Consider the following 24,182-nt stretch of genomic DNA (forward strand, 5'->3'; position numbering starts at 1 on the left):
GAAGTATCTAGAAATGGATTTGGGTCGGTGGTCACAAAAGCAGCCCTTCAACTCAATTCAGAAGAGACTACGTATGTGCAAAAGAAGGAGGGACTAATGTAAACGAATCCTGGGAAGACAATCGAATATGTATGGCATTTGGGGGAATTTAATGCCTATGTATGATTATACAGAATATAAGGGACATGTATTCAAGGACAAGGTGAGCACGTTAGGAGGAGATATCCCCTGTGCTCCCAGCACTGTAATAAAGAATGCCTGCTTTCTAAACTTCAAAACAAGTCTTAGAAAGTTCCTTCGACTGATCTTTCAGTAACAATAGTATTATATTTCAAAGTCCCATTTTCTGGCCATTTCTCGCTGTTGTCCAGCTTATACTTTAGCCACAACTGATTACAGTATCTTGCTGCGGGCATTTCGGGCGAGCGGGAGTCAGATTCAAATACTCATGGAGTTCAAGATCTGATCCGTTTATTATACAAACCAAGTAACTTTTATAAGGCATTCGGTAAGCGTGTGATAATATGATTGGCTATCTTACAAGCGTATAATAATATGATTGGTTAACAATTGCTTATTGGCAAGAGTTCTGTTTCTGCTTGTTCTGGCACGTAGGCTCTTTTCTGCCGTTTCCCAGCTCCTCTTATCGCGTCCTGCTGGCCCTGGTTTTGTGAAGCATCTGCAATTTGTTCCTCCCTCTTCATTCCACTGTTCTGGTCGTGACCTCGTCTTATTTCTTCAGTATTTTTCCACTTGCTTCAAAGTTCAGTATAATCATTCAATACAGCAAGAGCCCCAACACCTCCCCCTTTCTTTTTAAATACAGCATTAATACTGCGTTCCACACAGCTCTGAAAACATTGTAAAAGGCAAGGCACTAAAAGTAACAAAAGAATAACAAACAACAATATCAACACAGCAAGAGCCCCAACACCTCCCCCTTTCTTTTTAAATACAGCATTAATACTGCGTTCCACACAGCTCTGAAAACATTGTAAAAGGCAAGGCACTAAAAGTAACAAAAGAATAACAAACAACAATATAGACAGACCTTGTTTCAGTAAATCCCTCAACCGCCCTCCAATGCCCAAAGAAGCAAACCACGCATCTATACCTGAAGAACCTTCTTTAACTTGATGTATACGATCTCTTAACTCCTCCAGCTGTCGGTGGATACTTCGTCCCATTTTCCCCCTCTCCTCAGAAACAACATTAATTGCAGGAGAGTGTTATAATCTAACGTTCCTCCCTCCTGAGGCCATTTTGCATCACTCCCCAATTTATACAAAGGCCACCACTGATTACAATATTTAATCCATTTCCTTCTATTTTCGGTACCACCATGTCCTACGATATCACTCCAATGTTTTAATATACAACCCAAGGGCGATTTTTCACAGGGCTTACTCCTTCCATTTCCCATTTTACAATTTTAATTACTTTTTCTCCGGTCGCCTTAGCCACCCAAGGTCGGAAACACGGATAGAGCTCCTTGCTCATATTGCACTCAAACGCATGTCTCAAGCACTCTTGCACTCACACTCAGTCAAAATAATTAAGCTATACACTGAAAATCAAAATGCGCATCTCAATCACACCATTCACACTCTCCGGGCAGCCCTCAGTCACACAAGCAGTATGTTATACGGTACCGTGCACTTATGTACAACTTTTAGGAACACTGACAGTTCACAAAGCATGCATTTCAATGAACAATTGCCAAAAAACAAACTGCTGCGGGCATTCTGGGCGAGCGGGAGTCAGATTCAAATACTCATGGAGTTCAAGATCTGATCCGTTTATTGTACAAACCAGGCACACTTTTATAAGGCACTCTATAAACGTGTAATAATATGATTGGCTACTTTACAAGCGTATAGTAATATGATTGGTTAACAATTGTTTATTGGCAAGATTTCTGTTTTTACTTTTTCAGGCACATAGGCTCCTTCCTGTTGTTTCCCAGCTCCTCTTATCGCGTCCTTGCTGGCCCTGGCCTTGTGCAAGCACCCGCAACCTGTTCCTCCCTCTTCATTCCACTGCTCTGATCATGCCCTCGTCTTATTTCTTCAGTATTTTTCCACTTGCTTCAAAGTTCAGTATAATCATTCAATACAGCAAGAGCCCCAACACCTCCCCCTTTCTTTTTAAATACAGCATTAATACTGCGTTCCATACAGCTTTGGAAACATTGTAAAAGACAAGGCACTAAAAGTAACAAAAGAATAACAAACAACAATATACTATGCAAAGCAGAAGCAAAAGCAATATTCATTAAGCCTATTCCTAAAAATAATGCCATCGTTCACATTTACAATGATGTTCTATTATATGATATTCAAAACTTTTTCTGATAATGCGAACCCAGAAGATGAGTTCGTTTTGATGTTCTGCTAAAAATATCTGTTCGAAGGCTTCATAAGATTGTAAGGCCTCGTTTATACCTGAAAAAGTAGGGGCATGTGTCCCAGTAAGAAGGGAAAAACCACCGGAACCAAAACGTAGGATACTATACCGACAGGGTGGACACAGCCAAGAGTGTAAAACCTTCCGCCTATATGCTCCAACCCTTTTACAATATCCACAATATAGAGTAACTGTTGAATTACAAGAAGTAGCACATATAGGACAAGAATTTTCTGTTTCTATCGGTCCTTGCCCAAAAAGATCCTGCAACGCACGCACGATACGGTCACAGTGTAACAAAGACAATTCACCGGAGGGTAATTGACATTGTATCTCCCGAGGTAACTGCTGCAAGATGGGCAGAATAATGTATGTTAACTTATCTACAAGCCGCTTTTCTTCATTTGGTCGTGGCGGTCGGAATAACCTTTCTCGATGCTGTGCCCACTGAGCCCACTGATCCCTCCTGTTCATTTAGGAGTCAATCCTGTCGTAGTCACCCTGCTGTTTCTTTTCAGTGGGTCGGTTTTCAATCCACGGGCGAACTCATTTTGCTGGAATCCACTTGGTCACTGCCCCTGTGGAGATACATGCATAACCCCGACCCCACGTTAATAAATTATGAGGCCCTGACCAACAATTTGAGACAGGGTCAAATACCTGGACAGCTATGTCACGATTCGAAAAATCGTTGGGATTGTTAGAAAAGTGATAGAAAATCGGCTGTTCAGTACATTCTGTTCTGGGATTCAACCAGTTCAGTACATAGCATGCTTTTGCCACTATTACATGAGGACTCCTCTCCCCCTCTTTTCGAAAAACAGACAGGTAATGTTTCAATGATTGATGGGCACGTTCAATAATTGCCTGACCACCAGAATTATTCGGAATTCCGGTAACGTGCTTCACCTGCCATTGCAGCAAAAAGGTCTTTATTTTGGCACTAAGATATGCAGGGGCATTATCTGTTTTTACCATATCTGGGCGGCCCAGCACAGCCATGGCTGACGTCCAATGCTGAATACAGGCAACAGCATTGGTAGATTTATGAGCAGTCGCCCAAATAGCTTTCGAGCAGGTATCAATTGTGACATGGACATATTTAAGTACTCCAAATGGGGTGAATTCTGTAACATCAGTTTGCCAGATTTGTCGAGGTTGTAACCCTCTAGGATTTGTACCTTCCTGTTGAAGAGGTGTTAACCTGGCACAATCAGGACAGGCTGCTATGACAGTCCTAGCGTCTTGACGAGACAGACCAAACTGTTTTTGGAGAGACCGGGCAGATTGGTGAAAAAAGGCATGTGACTCTGTTGCTTGTTTTAGAGGAGAATTTTGTAATACTGGGGATGCCACCTGAGTGTCTATATAAGCATCCTGTTCTTTTTCAGGGGCTAGTGTGTGAGGGCTGGCTATTAAGAGATCATCCATATAATGATAGGTAATAAGGTTAGGATTATTCTCTCTCCAAGATTGTAGAGATAAATCCACAAACCACTGACATATTGTTGGGGAGTTTTTCATACCCTGAGGTAGTACAACCCACTCATACCTTTTTGCTGGAGCGGCACGGTTTATAGCTGGCACTGTAAATGCAAATTTTTCACAATCATCCTCATGCAGAGGAATAGTGAAAAAACAATCTTTTAAATCAATAATTAATAGGTCCCAATTTTGTGGTAACATAGTGGGAGAAGGCAGCCCAGGCTGAAGGGCACCCATGTCAACCATTTTTTCATTTATTGCTATTAAATCATGTAATAATCTCCATTTTCCTGATTTCTTTTGAATTGTAAGAATGGGTGTATTCCATGGGCTAACAGAAGGTCTGATGTGGCCTAAATCCAATTGTTCTTGGACTAATTCTTGAATGTGTTGCAGCTTCTCTTGAGGTAAGGGCCATTGATCAACCCATATGGGAGTTTCTGATTTCCATTTTAATTTTAAGGTTGGGCGAGAGCTGCTATCAATGGCCCCAATCAAAAATCTGTAGAGATTCTCATTCCCCATTGGGAAAGTACATCTCTACCTAACAAGGACAAGGATGTGTGTAGGACATAAGGTTTTACCCATGCTTGATGTCCTTCTTGATCCGTGAAAAGAATGAAATTTTTACTGACCTGTGTCAGACGACTTCCCCCAATGCCTGAAATGGTTGAACCCGCACTATCTAATTCCCACATGGTAGGCCAAACTGAAAAAGGAAGAACAGTAACATCAGCACCAGTATCAATCATCATTGAAACATTAGGAAGATTAACACCTTGTGGACCAGATATCTTAACATTACATTTTGGCCGCTCGGCACCAATAAGTTGACAAAAGGCAATGTTAGGCATACCCGTTGAGCCAAATGCACCTTGACCCCTGTCCTTTTCTCCTTTTTGAGGGACAGTAGCTTGGAATGGAATGAGCTGTGCAATAGTGCTTCCTGCTGGAATATGAACAGGTGGAGAAAAAACTTTTACCATAATTCCAATAGGTCCGGTATAATCGGCATCAATACAACCAGGAAGAACAAAAATCCCCTTTTTTGACGCAGAAGAGCGTCCTATAAGGAGTGCAGATAAACCATAACCCAAAGGACCACTAACTGTAGAAGGAAGTACATGTACCTTTTCATCAGTGATATTTACAGGTTCTGCCACTGCCAAATCGACTCCTGCGCTTCCTCTGGTGGCTGAATACAGCTCGCTGAGGCAGCCATGAATTTTGTTGGGTTCTGGGGATATTTCTTGGCCGCGTCCCTCAGAACGCGGCTGTTCCCGTTTCCCGGAACAAAGAGGGGTGTACCATCTTTTCTAAATTTTGAGCGACAATCGGCCGCTTTATGACCAAATTTTCGACAACGCAAACAATTTCCCTTCAACAGAGACTTTCCTCCTAGATTCTTTTTGCAGTCACGTTTAAAGTGACCTTCCTGTCCACATTGATAACATTTTGGCTTAGAACCGTGGTCCCCTCGGCCTTGTACCTTGTTGTTGTTTAGAGCTACTGCTAGAGCATTGGCATGTATTTTTGCCTTTTCCTCTTCCTCAACCAAAGGAGCCCTTGCGCATGCCTCTATCATTTGAGCGATGGATGCCCCAGGGGGTAAGGATGCTATAAGTTGCTTACAAGTGACATAGAAACAACATTAATTGCAGGAGAGTGTTATAATCTAACGTTCCTCCCTCCTGAGGCCATTTCGCATCACTCCCCAATTTATACAAAGGCCACCACTGATTACAATATTTAATCCATTTCCTTCTATTTTCGGTACCACCATGTCCTACGATATCACTCCAATGTTTTAATATACAACCCAAGGGCGATTTTTCACAGGGCTTACTCCTTCCATTTCCCATTTTACAATTTTAATTACTTTTTCTCCGGCCGCCTTAGCCACCCAAGGTCGGAAACACGGATAGAGCTCCTTGCTCATATTGCACTCAAACGCATGTCTCAAGCACTCTTGCACTCACACTCAGTCAAAATAATTAAGCTATACACTGAAAATCAAAATGCGCATCTCAATCACACCATTCACACTCTCCGGGCAGCCCTCAGTCACACAAGCAGTATGTTATACGGTACCGTGCACTTATGTACAACTTTTAAGGAACACTGGCAGTTCACAAAGTATGCATTTCAATGAACAATTGCCAAAAAACAAACAACAAACAAACAAACAAAAAAAAAAAACCCCACATTTTTCCTGGTCTTAAGCAGAGTGTTAAGTTTTCCGCTATTTGCCACGAATTACCAGAATATTATTATTTTTCAACATACATTTCATAACTCCAAGTTTTGAACATGTAACAAGACAACACATAGAACAAACAAGACACAGAGTGCTATTTCAGTTGTTACATTCTAGGAATTCCCCAATTCTTAAGACAACCTAAAGGAAGTTTTTAGCTTTCCCCCTTTTTTTTTTTTTTTTTTTTTTTTTTTTCCTCCTGGGGACTGCGCTGCGCGCCGGACGTCTCCGTGCGTCTCACCAGCCGCCCCGTTACTAAACATACCGTTTTATCCGCGGATCCAGGGGTTTCTCTTCTGCTCCCGGGTGAACAGCTGAGAAGAGGAGGCTCCTCCGAGGAAATCTCCCGGGGCGCGCCTAGGAGCGTCCGCTCCGCAGCTGGTCCCTCAGCCGAGCAGAAATCCTCCTGCCTGGCTCGCCAAAACTGACGTGCGGAATTAGACTCTATAACTCGAAAGTTATAAAGTAGGTATGTTTATTGCGTGCAGATGCACGGGGGATCGCTCCTCCACAAGCGTGCATACCTGAAGTGACGAACCATCTCACATTTATACAATGAAACAAATGAATATTCAATTAACGCCTATACATATTCGTTACCTAAATCCCGCTTCGTATGTTAATTAGCTTATCAGTCCGTTTCCTGGAATGTGGTGGTCTTGCAGGTTTGTAGGTGATTCATGTTCTTGTGACCATCCCATCTTCTCCAGCAAGGAAACTTAGCACTCCCTCCCTCTAGATAGCATTGGAATATCTCTCATCCTTTTCTCATTTTTTTTTTTTTTTTTTTTTAAATAGCCCCTTTTGTTAGAGGAAGAAGGGCAGGCGTCTCCCCAAAACTGTAGTTGTCTCCTCAGAGCTGTGTGCCTATGTGACCAGACACCGCACCCATGACTAGTCACCATACCCACATTCCTTGAGCAGACATATACAATCACAATCGATGTCCATTGTCCCCATTTCACACTATTTCTCCATATCAAAATTACTTTATGTAATGCCAGAAACATCAGTCTCAGGATGAAATATAACTTACAACTTGATTTCAGCATTGCTCCTACCAGGTTTGTCCAAAGTCACACAATCATCTTAAAGTAGCCAGAGGCCATGGTGCATTTTAACACTGGTCAGGAAGTCAGATCTCAACTTTCACCTTTGCAAAGACAAACATGCTTCAAAAAATGCAGTCTGTTATTTAGGAGCTGGTGGAGCTGTGCCGTTCCCACCCCAGCAGTTTTACATCCAGTACTCGCAATTGCCGGTATTAATGTCTGTCTGCCGCTTGCCGTTTGTTCCTTATCAGGACACCAGGGTGGTAATTCATCATCTAATCCCCACGCTATTCGCTCAGCAGTAGTCATTACTGGATAAGCTTTAGATGTATAATCAGGGGGATTTTCACACGGAGGTTGCCCCTCTGGCTCTTCCTCCGACTGAGCAGTAGGATCGCCGGGAGGCCGCACTGCAGCTTTAACAGCTGCAGCGACTTGCACCTCGCCGTGTAACTGCGCGGCCATACCCCATACAGCCCGATACGTGCGAGCCAAAGTCTTTACCCCCTTAGTCCCGACTTGCACAGATTCCCACAAGTCCTCTCCCACTTTCTTCCATGTTTCATTATTGTATACATCTTGCGTAGAAGCAAGGTAACCACGGCGGCGACTCCAACATAGCAGATCAATTACTGCCTGCCGTGAGACTGGCGTTTCAGTTTTCTCTGCCAGTTTCATCAAACTGTCTACGATTGCTTTTTCCACCACTGATGCAGTGATTCCCATCCTGCTTAAATTTCCTGACTCACCGGTCAGCTGTGCACGTTCCGCCTTTCTTTGGGCGCCCAGCTCTCTCTCCGCTGGCAGCAGGATCCTCGCCGGCTCCGCAGCTTGTAACACGATCCTTAATGAATCCTCCTGACTTTTTGACCGATCCTGTCGACCCTCACCGGATCACGTCGGGGTCACCAGATGCTGCGGGCATTTCGGGCGAGCGGGAGTCAGATTCAAATACTCATGGAGTTCAAGATCTGATCCGTTTATTATACAAACCAAGTAACTTTTATAAGGCATTCGGTAAGCGTGTGATAATATGATTGGCTATCTTACAAGCGTATAATAATATGATTGGTTAACAATTGCTTATTGGCAAGAGTTCTGTTTCTGCTTGTTCTGGCACGTAGGCTCTTTTCTGCCGTTTCCCAGCTCCTCTTATCGCGTCCTGCTGGCCCTGGTTTTGTGAAGCATCTGCAATTTGTTCCTCCCTCTTCATTCCACTGTTCTGGTCGTGACCTCGTCTTATTTCTTCAGTATTTTTCCACTTGCTTCAAAGTTCAGTATAATCATTCAATACAGCAAGAGCCCCAACAGTATCTGTGTAATTTTCTCTTAGTTAAGAGATCCCCACCAAAATAGTTCCAATTTTTCAGGATGCATCCTAAAGGAGTGCAAAGGGGTATCTTGATGGAGGAATCAGTACCTGTATTATTTCCTAGGAATTTTTTTTTTTACCACAACTTCATGTACTCAGGAAACGGAAGGTAGCCTGGGACAAATAAGTATAGACTAGTGCAAGACCATCTTAGTGGAACAAGATGACGTCAAATTAAAGACAACTAGCTCCACCAACTCAGCCCTATTTCTGACATCTACATCAGATGAACCTTTGATTCATGACTGTCTGGAAACCATAGAACAAGTATATGCCAGTCGTCCGTATTTGCGGGTTGAGCCCCTGGAGAATCCTGACTATGATTTTTTTACTGATGGAAGTAGTTTTGCCCAGGATAGAAAACATCAAGCTGGATACACAGTGGTGACAACAATGACTGTGATAGAAGCCAAAGCCCTGCCAGTAAATACTTCAGCGCAGGAGGCAGAATTTATAGCTCTACAACGAGCACTGGACTTAGTGGAAGGAAAAAAGAGTAAATATATGGACTGACTCTAAGTATGCCTTTAGCGTAGTGCATGCTCATGGAGCCATCTGGAAGGAGAGGGGCCTGCTGTCTGCGCAAGGCTCCACAATAAAACACAAAGAAGAGATACTGAAATTGCTAGAAGCTGTTATGAAGCCTGAAGAAGTTGCCATCTTACATTGCCAGGTGCACCAGAAGGGGGGTTTCTTGATTCATCAAGGAAACAAATTGGCAGATAAAACAGCAAAAGAGGTTGCACAACAAAGTATCTTAGCATTGATTCCAGAGAAACTGGTTTAATCCCAAATACTAGGCCAAGTTATAGCCAGGCTGATCTTAAATTGGCTTCTTATTTAAAGGCAAAAGAAAATGATTATGGTTGGCTTGTAACTGCACAACATCAAGTAATAATTCTGCTGCATTTAATGATACAAATAGTAAAAGAAAAACATCAGCAAACTCATTGGGGAATAGAATCAATGCTAGCTAGTCTAAGACCTCAAGTAATTAGTGCAAGAATGACTAAAATAGTAAAGTCAATTACTGAAAAATGTCCAATGTGTTTGAAAAATAATCCCCTGAATATAAGGCACCTGCCCTCAGGTATAATTGAAACAGGAAATTCCCCAAGAGATTATTGGCAAATTGATTTTTCAGAATTACCTCGACAGCAAGGGTACCTTCTGGTATTAGTTGATACTCTTTTGGGACAGCCCAAAGCTTTTCCCTGTCACACCAATAAAACAAAATAAATAATCAAAACTAAAATATCTAAAATTTTCTGTTCAGAGGGCGAGTATCCTGAGAAGTAATCCCACCAATAGTGAGCAGTGTCATCTTCAATTTGACTAGGCAGTCCAACAACTTTGCAATTAAACTTAATACCTCACCTTGTTCCACAGCTTGTCTTGCCTCATGATCACCCAATTTATTTCCTGCTTCCCTGACAGTGTTACCTTTCTGTTGTCCTTTGCAGTGCGTAATCGCCACTGCTGATGGAAGTTGTACAGCATCTAAAAGTCGCAAAATTATATCAGCATGTTTCATACCTTTCCCTTGAGTAGTTAAGAGTCCTCATTTTTTTCAAATTGCTCCATGGGCATGGACTATACCAAAGGCATACTTTGAATCTGTCCAAATATTCACTCGCAGTCCTTTGGCAAGCTCCAAAGCTCTTACCAGGGCAATTATTTCAGCTCGTTTTGCAGGTGTTCCCTTAGGAAGAGACTTTGCTTCCACCCGCTGGTCTGTGGTTGTCACAGCATATCCTTCCATTGGAACTCCATTCTTTACAAAACTATTCCCATCAGTATACCATGTGTGGTCAGCTTCCTCCAACAGCTCCTCCTTCAAGTCTGGTCTGCTTGCACACACAGTCTCAATAGTTTCTATGCAATCATGTACTCTATTCCTGTCTCCATGTCTCCAATTCCTGTTTATCACTCAAAAAGGAAGCAGGGTTTAGAAGGGTAGATGTGACAATTTCTATATCATCCTGTTCCATTAACACTGCTTGGTATTTCAAGAATCTTGATGGCAAGAGCCAGTGTCCCCCTTTCTGCTCCAAAACTAAGGTTACAGTGTGGAAGTGTGTACAATCATCTTCTGACCCAGAATAAATTTTCGAGCTTCCTGAATGATCAGAAAAACAGCAACCACTGCCCAAATACATCCTGGCCATCCTTTGCTTATTTCATTGTCCTGGTTTCAGCTGGGATGGAGTTCATTATCTCCTTAGGAGCTAGTATGGTGCTGTGTTTTGGCTTTGATGTGAGACTTTTCAGTTCCTCAGGCCTTGTTAGTGAAAAAGGCTGGAGGGGCACAAGGAATTGGGAGGGGGGACAGTCAGGTCAGTGGACCCGAACTAGCCAAAGAGGTATTCTATGGAATACCTCATGGTATGCCATGAGGCGTCATGCTTGGTATATAAACCTGGGGGTTGGCTGGGGCAGGCAGATCATTTCTGGGGGACTGTCTGGGCATCGGTGAGCAGGTGGTGAGCAGTTGCATTGTGCACCACGTGTTCCTTTCTTCCTTTCCTTTTGAATGTGGTTAGAAAAGAAGACAGGTTCAGCCCATCGACTGATCCCAGAAGTTATGATGAAGCCTTCCTTATCTTCTCCCCTCATCTATCCACTTTTTATACTTTATAGTACATTGCATATTCAGTCATCATACACAGGATACAAGTTTCTTGCTTCTAATACAAATTAGTATACATCCTCAGATAGCACTACTGAAGTTCTCTACTAACTATGCATGCTCCTCAAGCAGGGTTTTGCCCTCTTTTGGGGGGACTATTTGAGTTGAAGGTCGTGATTGCCCACTACCACAATTAACATTGTCCTATTTTCAGCCAATTTTCTGTTGATGTATGGGGGTTGCAACACCTTATCAGCCTGTTTCCTCTCATAGTCAGAACTTCCCTCACTTGAAGGCTTCTTTCTGCATAACTTAGATAATGGTGTTCTTTTCACTATCTGTTCTTTGTTTCTCATCCTTCCCAAGGCTGACTCCCTTGATTAGAAGTCCCTTCATTCATAACAACTTTAGAGAGTGGGTCATCTTGACCTAACTTTGTGAACACTGAATCCAAGTTGGGTAATCTGGGAGTTTAGACAACAATTCCCCCCCTCTGGTCTTATTTCAGTCCAGGACTAGTCCATTTCCATCACATTTAGGTGGAGCTTGAGTGACTCTAGTCATACATATTGTTGTTACTAGCTGGTATCATGTGCCCAGTGAGGTGTAGTAGTACCTTGGAGGCAGGTAACTTTGAGATAGAGGTGTACGTTAGTATTACAATGGGATTATTTCATTTGAGGGAAGTAATTTCACCACAGTGGTTGGCTCAGCCACAGACACCTCATGGATTCTTCATGAGACAACTGGTATGCAGTTTATCAGCTGTGTGGTACCATCAAGTTCCTCTTCCTGCAGGGAGTACAACAGAGCCTGGCCACGGTGTCTCCACTCCTCTTCACCTTCCATTACTCCTATCAGCAGATATTGAGATGGCAGGATGTGTTGCTTAGGGAGCCATGGTAGATTCCATGCACGCCAACCATCCTGAAGGTGATAGCTTTATTTTACCCTAAAAAGCCTTCTGGATTACTACACTTCTATTAGGTCCTAGTTTTCTCTAAACCCCCCCCCCCCCCCCCCCCCCCCCAAGGTGATTGTCCCACACCCACAAATCCTACACTAATGCCATATGCCATTTTGCCTTCAGGCTTTTTGATAGGCAGAATAGGAGTGTTATATTCTGAAGGGCACTCCATCAATAGTCCATAATTTATAAATTCTTCTGTAATACCTTTCACTCTTTGCCTGTCCTCCAATTTCAAGGGATATTGCTTTACCCTAACAGGTCATGCCCCTCCTTTAATTTTAATAACAACCCATTCTGCATTTTTAGCTTTTTCAGGTATTCCTGAGGCTCATACTCCTGGGTATACTTGGTCTTTTATATCTTATATAAATTCTTCTTCCCTAATTTGGGGTTCAATAAGAGTCAAACTTTCAATGTGGTTCTTTTCTGGTATTTTAAATTCAATTTCCCTATCTTTAAACTTTATTTCATTGTGGCAATGTATTTGGAAGAAAAGGGACACCTCGCCTACCAAAAGTCGCTCTTGCTTTAGCAGCTTGATATGATTAAAAGTTTTATCTGCTCAGCAAGGCCGCAAGGTTGTGTGAGAAAGACACCTGGAACAAAGAAAACAGGATCTTTGGCAGTTAAGTGGGCAGAAAAACAGGAGCTGAGCTGGGAACTGATGACCACAAGAATGTCAACAATTTTAATGATGGGACTAACCGCTTGTATGCTTTTAACCAATTAGTATCTGTATAGCAGCGTGTGAACAGTGTATGTAACCAATAGAATTAAGGTGTGACGTCTGCATGAATATGAAAATTGTATATAAGTTTGCAGAAACTTAAGTAAAGTAGCTTCAACTAGGATCATATTGATACGTCATTGAGTCCGTGATTTTGCTCCTGCATTTCATCATTCAATTGCTCTAATAAATCCCTTCTTAATAGTGGTCTTGGAGCCTCAGGCAGATAGAGAAACTTATGAATCCCCATACTCTTCCCAATTTTGAATTTTAATTATTTCAAAAAGAAAGCTTTCTCAACTTGTACAGTTGCTCCTGTGATATTAACATTTTGTTCACTTACGGGCAATAAGGTCTGATTTAGTACTGAAAATGTGGCACCCGTATCTACTAGAAATTCTACAGGTTTTCCTTCCTTCCCTAGCTGAATTTTTACCAAGGGCTCTGCTAGGGAAGATTCCCCCTGGTTCCCATCAATCAGCTTCCACATCAGTAACCATCACCAACTTGCCCAGTCTCAGGCAACCCTTCTTCCAGTGCCCCATTTGCTTACAATAAGCACACTGATCTATCAGGTGTGTTTGATTTCTCTTAGGTGGAGCATTTATACCACATCTCGCGGCCTCTCTCCCTCCATTTAGTGTTGTTTTCTGATGGGTTTCAAGAGAGTACCTGGCCTCCCATGGTATGTAAAGCAGCCACAGTAGCATTAGCAATCATTTTGCCCATTGCTCTCTTTCTGACTATCTCTGTTTTGGGATATTTGCCACGCAACCTCCAGCAATTTTTCTAAATCTTTTGCATCTACTCCTTGCACTTTCTGTAACTTTCTTCTGATATAATTTCTGTCTGCTCTCACAACCATCTGCTTTTCTAACTCACTAAACACCACATCCAACATTGCCTAAACCAACCTTTAAACATCTTTGCCCAATGCTACAAGCCAAGCAACATCTTTTTAACTTCCCATTCTTATTTTTCTCTTTTTCTATTGCCAGGACCACGAGGTCCTGGGGTGCTAAAGTAATTCCACATTCCTTTTGCCACTCTGGGTGATTTTACAGAGTAAAGAACATATCTGCATAAACCACTTCATCCCATTTACCTTATCTCAGAAATAACATAAGCTGTAACAGAATATTATAATTCAGAGTTCCATTTAAAAGCCATTTTTCTCCATCATCTAACTTATATAAAGGCCACCACTAATTGCAATATTTTATCAGAGTTTTACGGTTCACACTCCCTCCAGGTGGTCCCCCAATATCTTTCCAATGAGCCAGAACACAGCCCAAAGGACTCTTTTTCAAAACCTCACTCGTTGGTTTCCCATTCTGGAATTTATACAACACAAGGACAGGGACTAAGACTCAAACACTTACACACACAGCTGACAATTATTATAAACACAACAGCTAAAACCTGACCCACAGCCTCTGATCACACCACATGCATTCCAAAATGAACAGAGGTCTGCAATTATTTTCTGGATGTAGTGAATACTTTTCAGGTTCCCATGCTTATCAACCACTTCATCCTTCTCTGGCCATTTCCCTCACGGGATAACAGAACTGTGGATCTGGACTCCGCACTCACTTTGTACGTATTTGTACGCCTCACTCACACAATCATATATCACACAATCATAAAGATTTAGATACCGAGTCAAGTTACAATAAACAAATTCCAAATCCAAATGTTCCTTTAAACATTCATTTGCCCCCTTAAAAACCTCTATACAACCAAAACCTCAGGGGGGTGAACAAAGGTGCACAGATTACAAAGTTACTAAATGCATGATTTCAAATCCAAATGTTCCATGTCTTGCCAAAGTCATCAATATTCAAATCACAAAATTCCACAGATCAACCGAATACCAAGGACATGTCCAAAGCCAAAAATACTAAAATTCCAATTGCATACCAAAGTATACCCAAACAAATACTGAAGTATACCCAAATGTATACCAGTAAGGTGCTAGTGTGATAAACGCAGTCATGATTCATGCCAAAAATAGAATGTACTGTGATAAGTGTAATTGTTGTACCCTGTGTAAATCTGGGACTTGTATCACAGTTGTGGTGAGTGGGCACGTGTGGTTCTCCTTTAAGACAATGTGATGGCTTCCCCTTCCCCTGAGGCAATCGCTGCCTGGAAAAGCCCACGAAGGAGATAAGGAAAGCTAACCAGCCAGAGAAGGCCCCCCAAAGGAGACAAAGACCTTGAGATTTGAAAAAGCGTGCCAAAGGAGAACCAATAGGAGGAGAAGGTGTACCCTAACGACCCAATGGGGAAAGAGCAGGACGAACATCCGGCGAGAAGAGATTGGTCAAGATCCGGGGATAAAAGACGCTGCTTTTAGGACTCAGGTGTGCGTGTGGTGGAACTAATTGAGTTCTCCGCGCACCCAGCGCTGGTTTTGCTTATTGTTTCTCAACCTAAATTGATTGAACCCAAAATAAAATTGTTTTAATTGTTATCGTTTATAACAATTTGGCAACTCGGTATATGCTATCCAATGGAAGATCTTGTCTTGCGGATCACAGACAGCTCCCAAATGACCGGTCCCCCAAAACAAAAAAAAAAACCAACCAAAAAAAGAAGAAAAAGAATACCTTCATCAGATGGTCCTTTTCTATTCCTGCAGTGATCTGATTTAGGCAAGAAGTCTCTCTGGAGAAATCTCTGAGGGTACCCAAGAGAGTCCTGTTCTCACCGGGTCCTGCAGCCAAGCAGAGAGGGTCCCATCTGGGTCGCCAAAACACAAAGATCGTCATCATCCAAACCCCCTTGCTTTCTAAACATGCCGAAGTGGGAGGCTAGGTGCAGCTGGGTAAGGAGTCCGATATAATTAAACTCAATAACAGCAGACTGTTATTAAGCAAGGTATTCTTTATTGCAGTGCTGGGGTAGCACTGGGGATAACTCTACCATAAGTGCCCCCCCCCCCCCATGTGGCAAACTTTTAGACTATATATCATGAAATTATACATATTCATAAGATTTCTGAGAACTCATTCACATTTACATGAGATTTCCTGGAACTCATTAGCATATGCAAATGTCTGGTCCGCATGCGCAGTCATCTTCTCTGGTGGTCTTTGGGTGGTCGCCGGGGTCTTCAGATGAAGGCTTGTAGTCTTCTTCACTTCACCCACTGATCAACCTTTACTTCTGGGCAAATTCAGTATGGGATCAATAGATCATATCCTTTGAGGCTATTGTTGCCATTCTCTTGTCCTGTGTATCTGTTCTCAAGATTGAGTTGTCTACCATGAGATTATCTGGGTGCCCCCTTACTTTACACCCAACCCTTATCTTACAACCATCTGGAGCCTCTTTTGTTCAACTAAATATCTAAGGTACTTACAACATCTTCCTTGGGTTCCGAGCCTTAACCATTTCACTATCGCTAAGAGACCAACCTCATTTCACAGCTTCATTAGGTGGTTCATCCCAGGGTTAGGAGTTAGAAAATTAGAGAAAACAATAGTTAACATTTCAGCTGTGATTGAAAAAATAGAAGGTCACACTATGGATGTTATAAAGGCTCTGCAAATAGAAGTGTCAGGTCTTTCTGAATTTTTAAGTCCTTCAAAAGAGAATGGTACTGGATATGTTTTTAGCATCACAAGGGGGAAACTGTGCAGTGCTAAACACCAGCTGTTGCGTGTATATTGACCAGTTAGGAAGAATACAGACAGACCTGAATAAAATTCAAAAACAAACTAAATTACTGCATCAGGTGACAGAAGACAACACCTCCCTTGAGTTCAAAGAAATCTTTGATAGATTGACCTCCTGGTTACCAAATTTGAACTGGTTGAAACAATTGCTTGTACTTGTAATAGCTATAGTAGCTGTATGTATCCTTGCTTGTGTGACATGCAGAATCGAACTCTACAACTCGAGGAGAGTTATAAAGCAGGCGCTGGGTGCAAGGAGGATCTCTCCTCCTAACTTGCACACCTTTTCAACGAGCCGACAGATATTTTATTATACAAAGTCATGCATATACAGAAGGTTTCCAAAAATTCATTATCATAATCTCCTCCCTCTGGTGCCTCTTTAAAATGTACTTTTCACCTTCTTGGGCAGTTACCTAAAGTTCGTGCTTATCTTTGCATACATTAGCAGTCTATTGTTGTATAGTTTCTGTTATCTACTAGAGTTCTTTACATGTCATCCATTATCTAACCTTTTGTTCAAGTGTAAAACATCTGCTAACTAATGATTAGTCCTTCCTTATTTCCCACTCTAAACACATCAAGCTAATACATGCCCACTGGGCTGATTTTAATCTATATCATGTGTTATATCTCAGTGTTGTAATTGTTTTACCTGATTATGTTCTAAGGACAGAAGAATATATTGGAGGTAAATATTGAGGCTTTGGGTTTGAAGGGCCCAAAGTCTCAAGAAAAAAAGGTGGAAAGATGATACAATGCTGTAGTTGCTTCATGAACCTTTGTTCTAGTGTATAAAAAACCTAGATTTTAGTTGCAGGTCGACTGTGTCCTTATGTTGCAGATTATCTTAAAGTTTTACTGAATCTTTCTATATTTTGTGTTTGTGAAATAGATAGCTATAGGAGCATCTTGATTTTAAGGAGTTAACCTCCATGTTAGAATTATGTTAGCACTGATTAACCAATGACGTTTCAATTGCTGTGCTGCTTCTTATCCGAGACTGTTACTTGAAGTCCCTATGCTATAGACCATAATAACCTCAGTCCTTATTCTCTAGAGTGACGTGCGGAATCGAACCTTACAACTCGAGGAGAGTTATAAAGCAGGTATGTTTATTGTGGTACTGGGTGCAAGGGGGATCGTTCCTCCTAACTTGCACACCGTTTCAACAAGTCGATGGGTATTTATTATACAAAGTCATGCATATACATAAGGTTTCCAAACATCCAGAATCTTCTCCCTCTGGCACCTCTTCAAGATGTACCTTACATCTCCTTGGGCAGTTACCTGAAGTTCTTGTTTATCTTTGCACACATTAGCAGTCTTTGTTAATTAGTTTCTGTAATCTTAAAACATCTAGTTAACGATTAGTCCTTCCTTATTGTCCACTCTAAACAATCAAGCTAATACATGCCCACTGGGCTGCTTTTGATCTATATCAGCATGATCTCCGGGGGGGGGGGGGGGGGGGGGGGGGGGGGGGGGGGGGGGGGGGGGGGATCCACCTTCTTTGGGGTGGGGGCCATTTGAGTGGGAGGTCGCTGATCTATTACTACCACAATTATTTTACCTTGGCTTATTTTCTTTGAGCAGTTAGCACGTCCTCATCAGAAGGCTCCTTATTTACATTCTTGTTGAGCTCATTTACATCGGTACTAATTGTCCCTTCTCAAAGTGCTAAGTTCCCACCCTTCACTCTTTCTCGGGTGTTAATGTTTCTGTTATCTATGTAGCTTCTGTCTGCAGCAGAGTTCTAGGTTTTTCACTATATCAAGTCCATAACCAGAGCACCTAGGTTCTATTGTGTATAGGATGAGTTATTGGACAACTTGGCAAGGCCGATATTCAGCCGTCCAACTAGGCAACAAAACTTAATTTTAAGGTGTCCTGAAGTGAACTACTGAGGGAAGGGGTTAAAGAAATTTTAGTAGATCTAATTGCTTAACGATTACCTAGATTGTTGTTGATAAATAATGCTTTGTTTTACTAACTATTGTGTAAATTAACTGAAGCAAGGAATTTACAGTTCCTCCTGAAGGAGTGATGAGAACTAGCTAAAAACAACTCTATAGTTTGGAAAAAGACCAAGGAACAACTGAGTCTTCACAAAGAGAGAAGGTAAAAAAGTTCAGAGCGAGGGAGACTACCAAGCCTTCATCCCCATGACCACCACCAAGAGGCACTATGCAAGCACAGTTGGGAGGGACTTATGGAAATGACTTCTTGGAACTAATTTTAATATGAAGCGGGGCTAGGTTATGAATATGTATAGGCGTATTTGGAAATCTTATGTATATGCAATTTTGATTGTATAAATTGAGGCAAGTTGTTGCCCCAGGCACCCACGGCTTTGGTGGGACTACCCTCCACCACCCCCTCCACCACCCCCACCACCCCCACCCCCACCCCCGTGCTGCCCAGCGCTGAATAAACATACCCACTTTAAAATCTGATTAAGATTGTGGAGTCTGATTCCGCACATCACTACCTTCATTATAATACTAAAAATCACGCTCACAGGTCAAGAAGACCCTTGCCCAGGTGAAGACCCTTCCCCTGCGCAAGCGTAGTAACAGAAGAAGGTGACACAGCAACTATTACAATTATATGCAAATTACTAACCAATCATTGTAACTGGGAGTGTACGACCTTGTAATTTTGTGTATAAATGTAACAGTAAAATCTACACAGGTGTGCTTGATTTGTGGAGATGCCACTGAGCACCCAGCGCTGCAATAAAGGAGTGCCTGCTTCTTAATACTCCATTGGTGTTAAGAGGTTTGATTCCCGATTTCAGTGACACTTGTGGCCAGCTATTGTTTAGGCTTTGTAGTTGTTGTATGTACAATTGTTTATCTTAGTCAAGGAATGTGTTAAGTGATAAGAGAGGGTCTGCAGCAGAAAAAGCAGGCCGAGATGGTTCTGTGGTTTGTGAAGGAGTGCTAATTAGAGGATATGTGCAAATACTTGTGGGAGACTCATGGGGCAAACAATGGGATGAAAAGGAGTGAAGAGGAGACAACGACCATCAAACCATCTGGATGACCACCTGGAGGCCTAACTGCCCAGGTTTAAAAGGACATTATAATATTAATGAAGGTCCCTCCAGGGAAGACTCCTACATAGGCAAATAATTCCAAGAAATGTAATGAATATGTATAGCTGTGTAACATAAAATGGGACCCACAAAATAGTTTGGCATGCACATTAGGTGGAAAAATATAATAAAATAATAAAGAGACAAAAGCAAACAAGTAACCCCTTAATTACATGACCTTCTACATTTCATTCTTTTGTTAGATGATTTATTCCGGGTTTAGGAGTAAGCGAATTAGGGAAGGCAATAATAAATATTTCAGGAGCTATGGAAGAATTTGGAAATGCTACTAGTGATGCTATTCAAACCCTACAAGGAGAAATGCGTCAACTTTCTAAAGTAGTATGATATTAGCATCGCATGGAGGAGTCTGCACAATAATTACTTCTAGTTGCTGTACTTACATAAATGAAGATGGGAAAATAGAAAGAGATTTGAGAATAATGAAGATTCAACTTGAAATACTCCACAAGGTCATGACAGATGATACTTCATGGGGTTTTTCTGAGCTATGGAGTAAGGCAACATCATGGATGGAGTCGTTACATCCATTGGGATGGGTAAAGTGGATCAAGTATCTCCTAAGAGGTATAATCATTTTTGTAATAATCTGTTTAATTTTTTGTATAAGTATGAAATGTTCTCAACTATGCTTAAAGTGAAGAAAAGCCCTTAGAAAAGGGCACAAGAAAAAGAAAAGGGGGGAGTTGAGCCAAGGCATCCTAGCCTGATAAACAAGCACATACTTAATCAAAACTGCACATATAATGCTTCTAAGTTGCTAAGAGTTATATGTCATGATGAGTCCGCATAAAAGTCGCTTGGTGTTACTTAGATATGTTTACTGTTTTAGCATGTTTGCTGATTACTTCTAATCAATGCTTTGCAGTGGAGGTGTGGCCTGGAGATTGAATATAATCAATGTATCCAAAATTACGTGTGTTTTTAGATAAAGAAATGTAACATGTATAAATAGGTCTGAAAATGTTAAAAAGGCGCGCATGATTTTGGTGGGACTACCCCCCGTGCCGCCCAGCGCTGAATAAATATACCTACTTTACAATCTAACCATTGTGAAGTCTGTTTTCTGCATGTCATGATCCCCCGTGCATCTGGTGCCGCAATAAAGAATGCCTGATTCTTAATACTACATTGGTGTTAAGGAGTTTTATTCCCGAATTTCGGTGACTCTTTCTTTTGGTTTATGATGATATTTATTAACATTAAAATATTATCGTAGTCAATACAACTTCACACAAAACTAACGTAGCCTGTCATTGTTTGCTTATCAATGTGCCAATAGGTCAATGTAGTTGTGCTGTAAGCGTGGCAGGATGCAAGTGCTTCACATACCAATTTTAGTTTAGTCCTTTTCTCATTGTTATTACTTCTAGATTCATGCTTTTGCTACCATTGTTGCCTTTAAAATGCAAGTCCATTCCTGGTGTGCAATAAGCCAGTCTTTCATGCTGAGACAAGATGTTGTTTTATTACAGAGTTGCGCAAGTCTGTATGCTAGCAAACAAAATTAGCATATCACAGTACAAAGTTACAAACGTTATATACAAAATCTTATCGCACTTTCCTTACCCAGAGGGCAGGTCCACATAGATGATTGGCTATATATTTGCATATCCATTACCTAACTTATGTTACTACTATGCATGCTCTCTGAGGAAGGGTCTTCTAGTGGGCCTGGGTCTTTCCCTTAGGGGGTGTGACTTTTAGTATTATAATGAGGATAGTTCACTTCTAGGGCAAGGCTAAAGACCATAAGAGCTGACTAATCAGAGTTTAACAGGACCAAGATAGTCTAAATACACATGGCTTACAGCACAAAGACAGGATGTTCTTTGTTTTGTCTCTCCCAAAGCTGACTCCTTTGATTAGAAGTCCCTTCATTTGTCATTCTTGAAAACTCTAGAGGGTCATCTTGACCTAAACTCTGTGCACATATAGTTAAATACTATATCAGAGTTTAGCACTAAATCAGAGTTCAAGAATTCAGGAGTTTAGACAACAATATGACAATACAAGCTTTTTGTAAAAAGTGTAAAAAAACTATTCAGAAATATGAAGCAGATTCTAGTCCCCATCCTAGCTTCCACATGAAGCTATTATTGGTACAGATGGTAGTGGGGTGGTGGGTGATCAACTTTTGTAGTTCCAAAACCAAACACCTCAATAAAGTGTTTGAAATCAAGTCTTGGGCTTTCTAAATTTCAAAGATCCCTGTTCATTAACATGGGCCAGGAAGATAAACATCATGTTTGAAATGGGGATAATCTGCAAAAGTCAGCATTAGAGGTTCCAAGTCCTAAGCAGTTTCTGAAAAAGTACTTATGGGAGGAGGGAGAAGAGGTTTTTAGAAGGGATCCGTGAGGTCTGTACAGATCTCACTATGAGCTGAGGAAAACTGGTTCTCAGTATGACCCTTTTTCACTTTAGTAACAGGAAAACAGGAATACCAGAAATTAAAAGTGCACTCTTTTAACTAGTTATTGGAAATTGGCTGTATCATAAAGTTATTAACTTGCAAAACAAAAATAAAAATATAAAAATATATAGTTCTTACTACATACCTAGCCTTTGGAAAATAAAACTATGGTTGTTTACACAGAATCAAAGCACAGTAAATCATATGTGTGTAAATATAGTAATTATCACCACTGTGCAAATATCAAGCTTGTCAAGCCACATAATTGTGGAAGATGAACAGATGATCTTTTAATACTTAATGCTTAACTCCAAAAAAACCCCCCCAAAACAAACCAACCTATTCTATACACGATAGTCTCCACATATGGAATATTAATTTGAAAAAAAACATAACTATTCTTTTCAAGGCTTTTACTACCTTTTCATATTAGAATAGTAATGGAAGTTCAGGTCTTTGTAATCGCTATCTGGTTTGCTTTCTTATAGGTCAATACCTGGTACACAAAGAATGCCAAGGTTTTAGGAGCATCACATTCAATTCAACAATTCTTTATGCATTTTTAATCAAGTCCTTTAGCTGTGAAATAAATCAAAATGACTAAAAGAAAGAGATATTTCTGCTGGATCTTAATGAGTTACCTTCTCCCACCTGCAGTGTTTCCTCCAAACCAAGCATCAAGGTTATTTTTACATCTGAATTCCCAAATAACAGGTCAGTGAGGGGAGTGTTTGCTAGGACTGGGGATTTCATTTATGTTTTTCTGTAATTATGGGTTTCTTTTAAGAATTATTCTGCTACTTGAGTTTAGTGGCTGTTTGAGCTTTTTGGTAAATTGCCCTTACTATATTTTCTTCTGTTTAAAAAGAAGAAGATACTAAGAAAAGATACTGGCTTTAGAAAAGTGGGGAAGGAGCCTTGATTTTCCAAGGTAAATTTCTTCTGCTACCTTCTGAGTGAATCATCTATTCACCCAAGGGTTATAGTTCACTTTTTGAGCTATTAAAATAGATTTTTTCATAATGGGTTTGTTCCATTATCAGACTCTTTCCTTCTGTACGTTATCCCATAGGTGGGCTCATTACCCGGTGTACAGTGCCAATTCACACACCAAGTCGAGGTATTTCTATTCTTTTATTCTAGTTTGTGCAAAGTAGGGAACTAGGTGGTAACCCACAAATGCCTAGCTGGCCAATTGTCAAAAATTTACACTGTTTATGCAGTTTAGCATACAAAGACATCAGCCTTCATTGGTTACAAGTTACCTAACTCCTTCACTACTTAATACTCAGTTTCCTATTTGTCAAGTAATTCTCTTACTTATCATGTTAATTAGTTCGCATGCTCAGTCTCAACTACTTTTTGGGTCTGGGAGGCTTCCTGAGTTGGTGGTCATGATCTCCCCCTGCCAGAATTACCTTTCCCCCAGTTTTAGCTGAGCTCATTCCTCATGGTGGACTTCCAGTCAGCTTCTCTACCTTGTGGGGGTGCTTCCTTTTGGAGTTGTTCTTTTGAACAAAGGATTTATCTGCACTTAATGAAACACTTAGCAGGATATACTTATATATTGAATTAACTATTAACAACTAATTTGTCTCAATTGTCCTAAATTCAAATTTCTAACAGTAAATTTGATTTTATCAATCATTCCCTTAATCATATGATGTCATGTAGCTGTCTTAAAAGGACTTAAATGTTCCTAGTTAGAACCCAATTGCCTCCTTTCATATTGCACATGTCTCTGGTTGAGAAGAATATTAAAGTATTACCTTTTTCTTCAAAGAAATATTTTATTATGCAGATTTGAATGGGAATTACGAAAAATACAAGCTCACGTGTGGGAGAGGATGGAAACTGATCATTACAAATGGGAAGTAAGAAAAACAGATGGGTCTTATGAAGGAAAGTAAGAAAGAAAAACATGTTTATCTGGCCAAAAGGTGTTTGCATGTTTATAACCATGAGAGAGGGGGGGGGGTAAGAGATAGGGTAGAGTTTAACAATTGTAATAGTCTGTTTAGCTGTTTAGGGTAAAAGTTGCAAAATTTAAGCTGTTTGCCA

The 24,182-nt window shown here is 41.0% G+C and overlaps 1 protein-coding gene and 1 long non-coding RNA gene across 2 annotated transcripts; one reads left to right on the forward strand and one right to left on the reverse strand.

The window, feature by feature from the left end:
- Positions 1-1,009: 1,009 nt before the first annotated feature.
- Positions 1,010-23,886, forward strand: LOC121080612. Its single transcript, XR_005825442.1, has 4 exons — positions 1,010-1,180; positions 14,932-14,941; positions 18,334-18,337; positions 23,875-23,886. It is a non-coding gene; the product is annotated as an uncharacterized LOC121080612 (long non-coding RNA).
- Positions 2,806-5,250, reverse strand: LOC121080610. The gene is made up of 2 exons (XM_040578753.1): positions 4,520-5,250; positions 2,806-3,236 (listed from the first exon to the last, which is right to left on the reverse strand). The coding sequence occupies exons 1-2, from the start codon at positions 4,875-4,877 to the stop codon at positions 2,953-2,955; spliced, it is 642 nt and encodes a 213-aa protein (XP_040434687.1). The 5' UTR covers positions 4,878-5,250; the 3' UTR covers positions 2,806-2,952.
- Positions 23,887-24,182: the final 296 nt, after the last annotated feature.

This window comes from Falco naumanni, chromosome W, assembly GCF_017639655.2.
Source record: "Falco naumanni isolate bFalNau1 chromosome W, bFalNau1.pat, whole genome shotgun sequence".
NCBI classification, from domain to species: domain Eukaryota; kingdom Metazoa; phylum Chordata; class Aves; order Falconiformes; family Falconidae; genus Falco; species Falco naumanni.

Coding starts and splice junctions, on each gene's coding strand:
- LOC121080610 (XM_040578753.1), bottom strand. CDS start 4,877: ATGGTAAAAGTTTTTTCTCCACCTGTTCATATTCCAGCAGGAAGCACT. Junction 3,237..4,519: donor TCGTCTGACACAGGTCAGTA/AAAATTTCATTC, acceptor CATTGAAACATT/ACCTGTCTGTTTTTCGAAAA.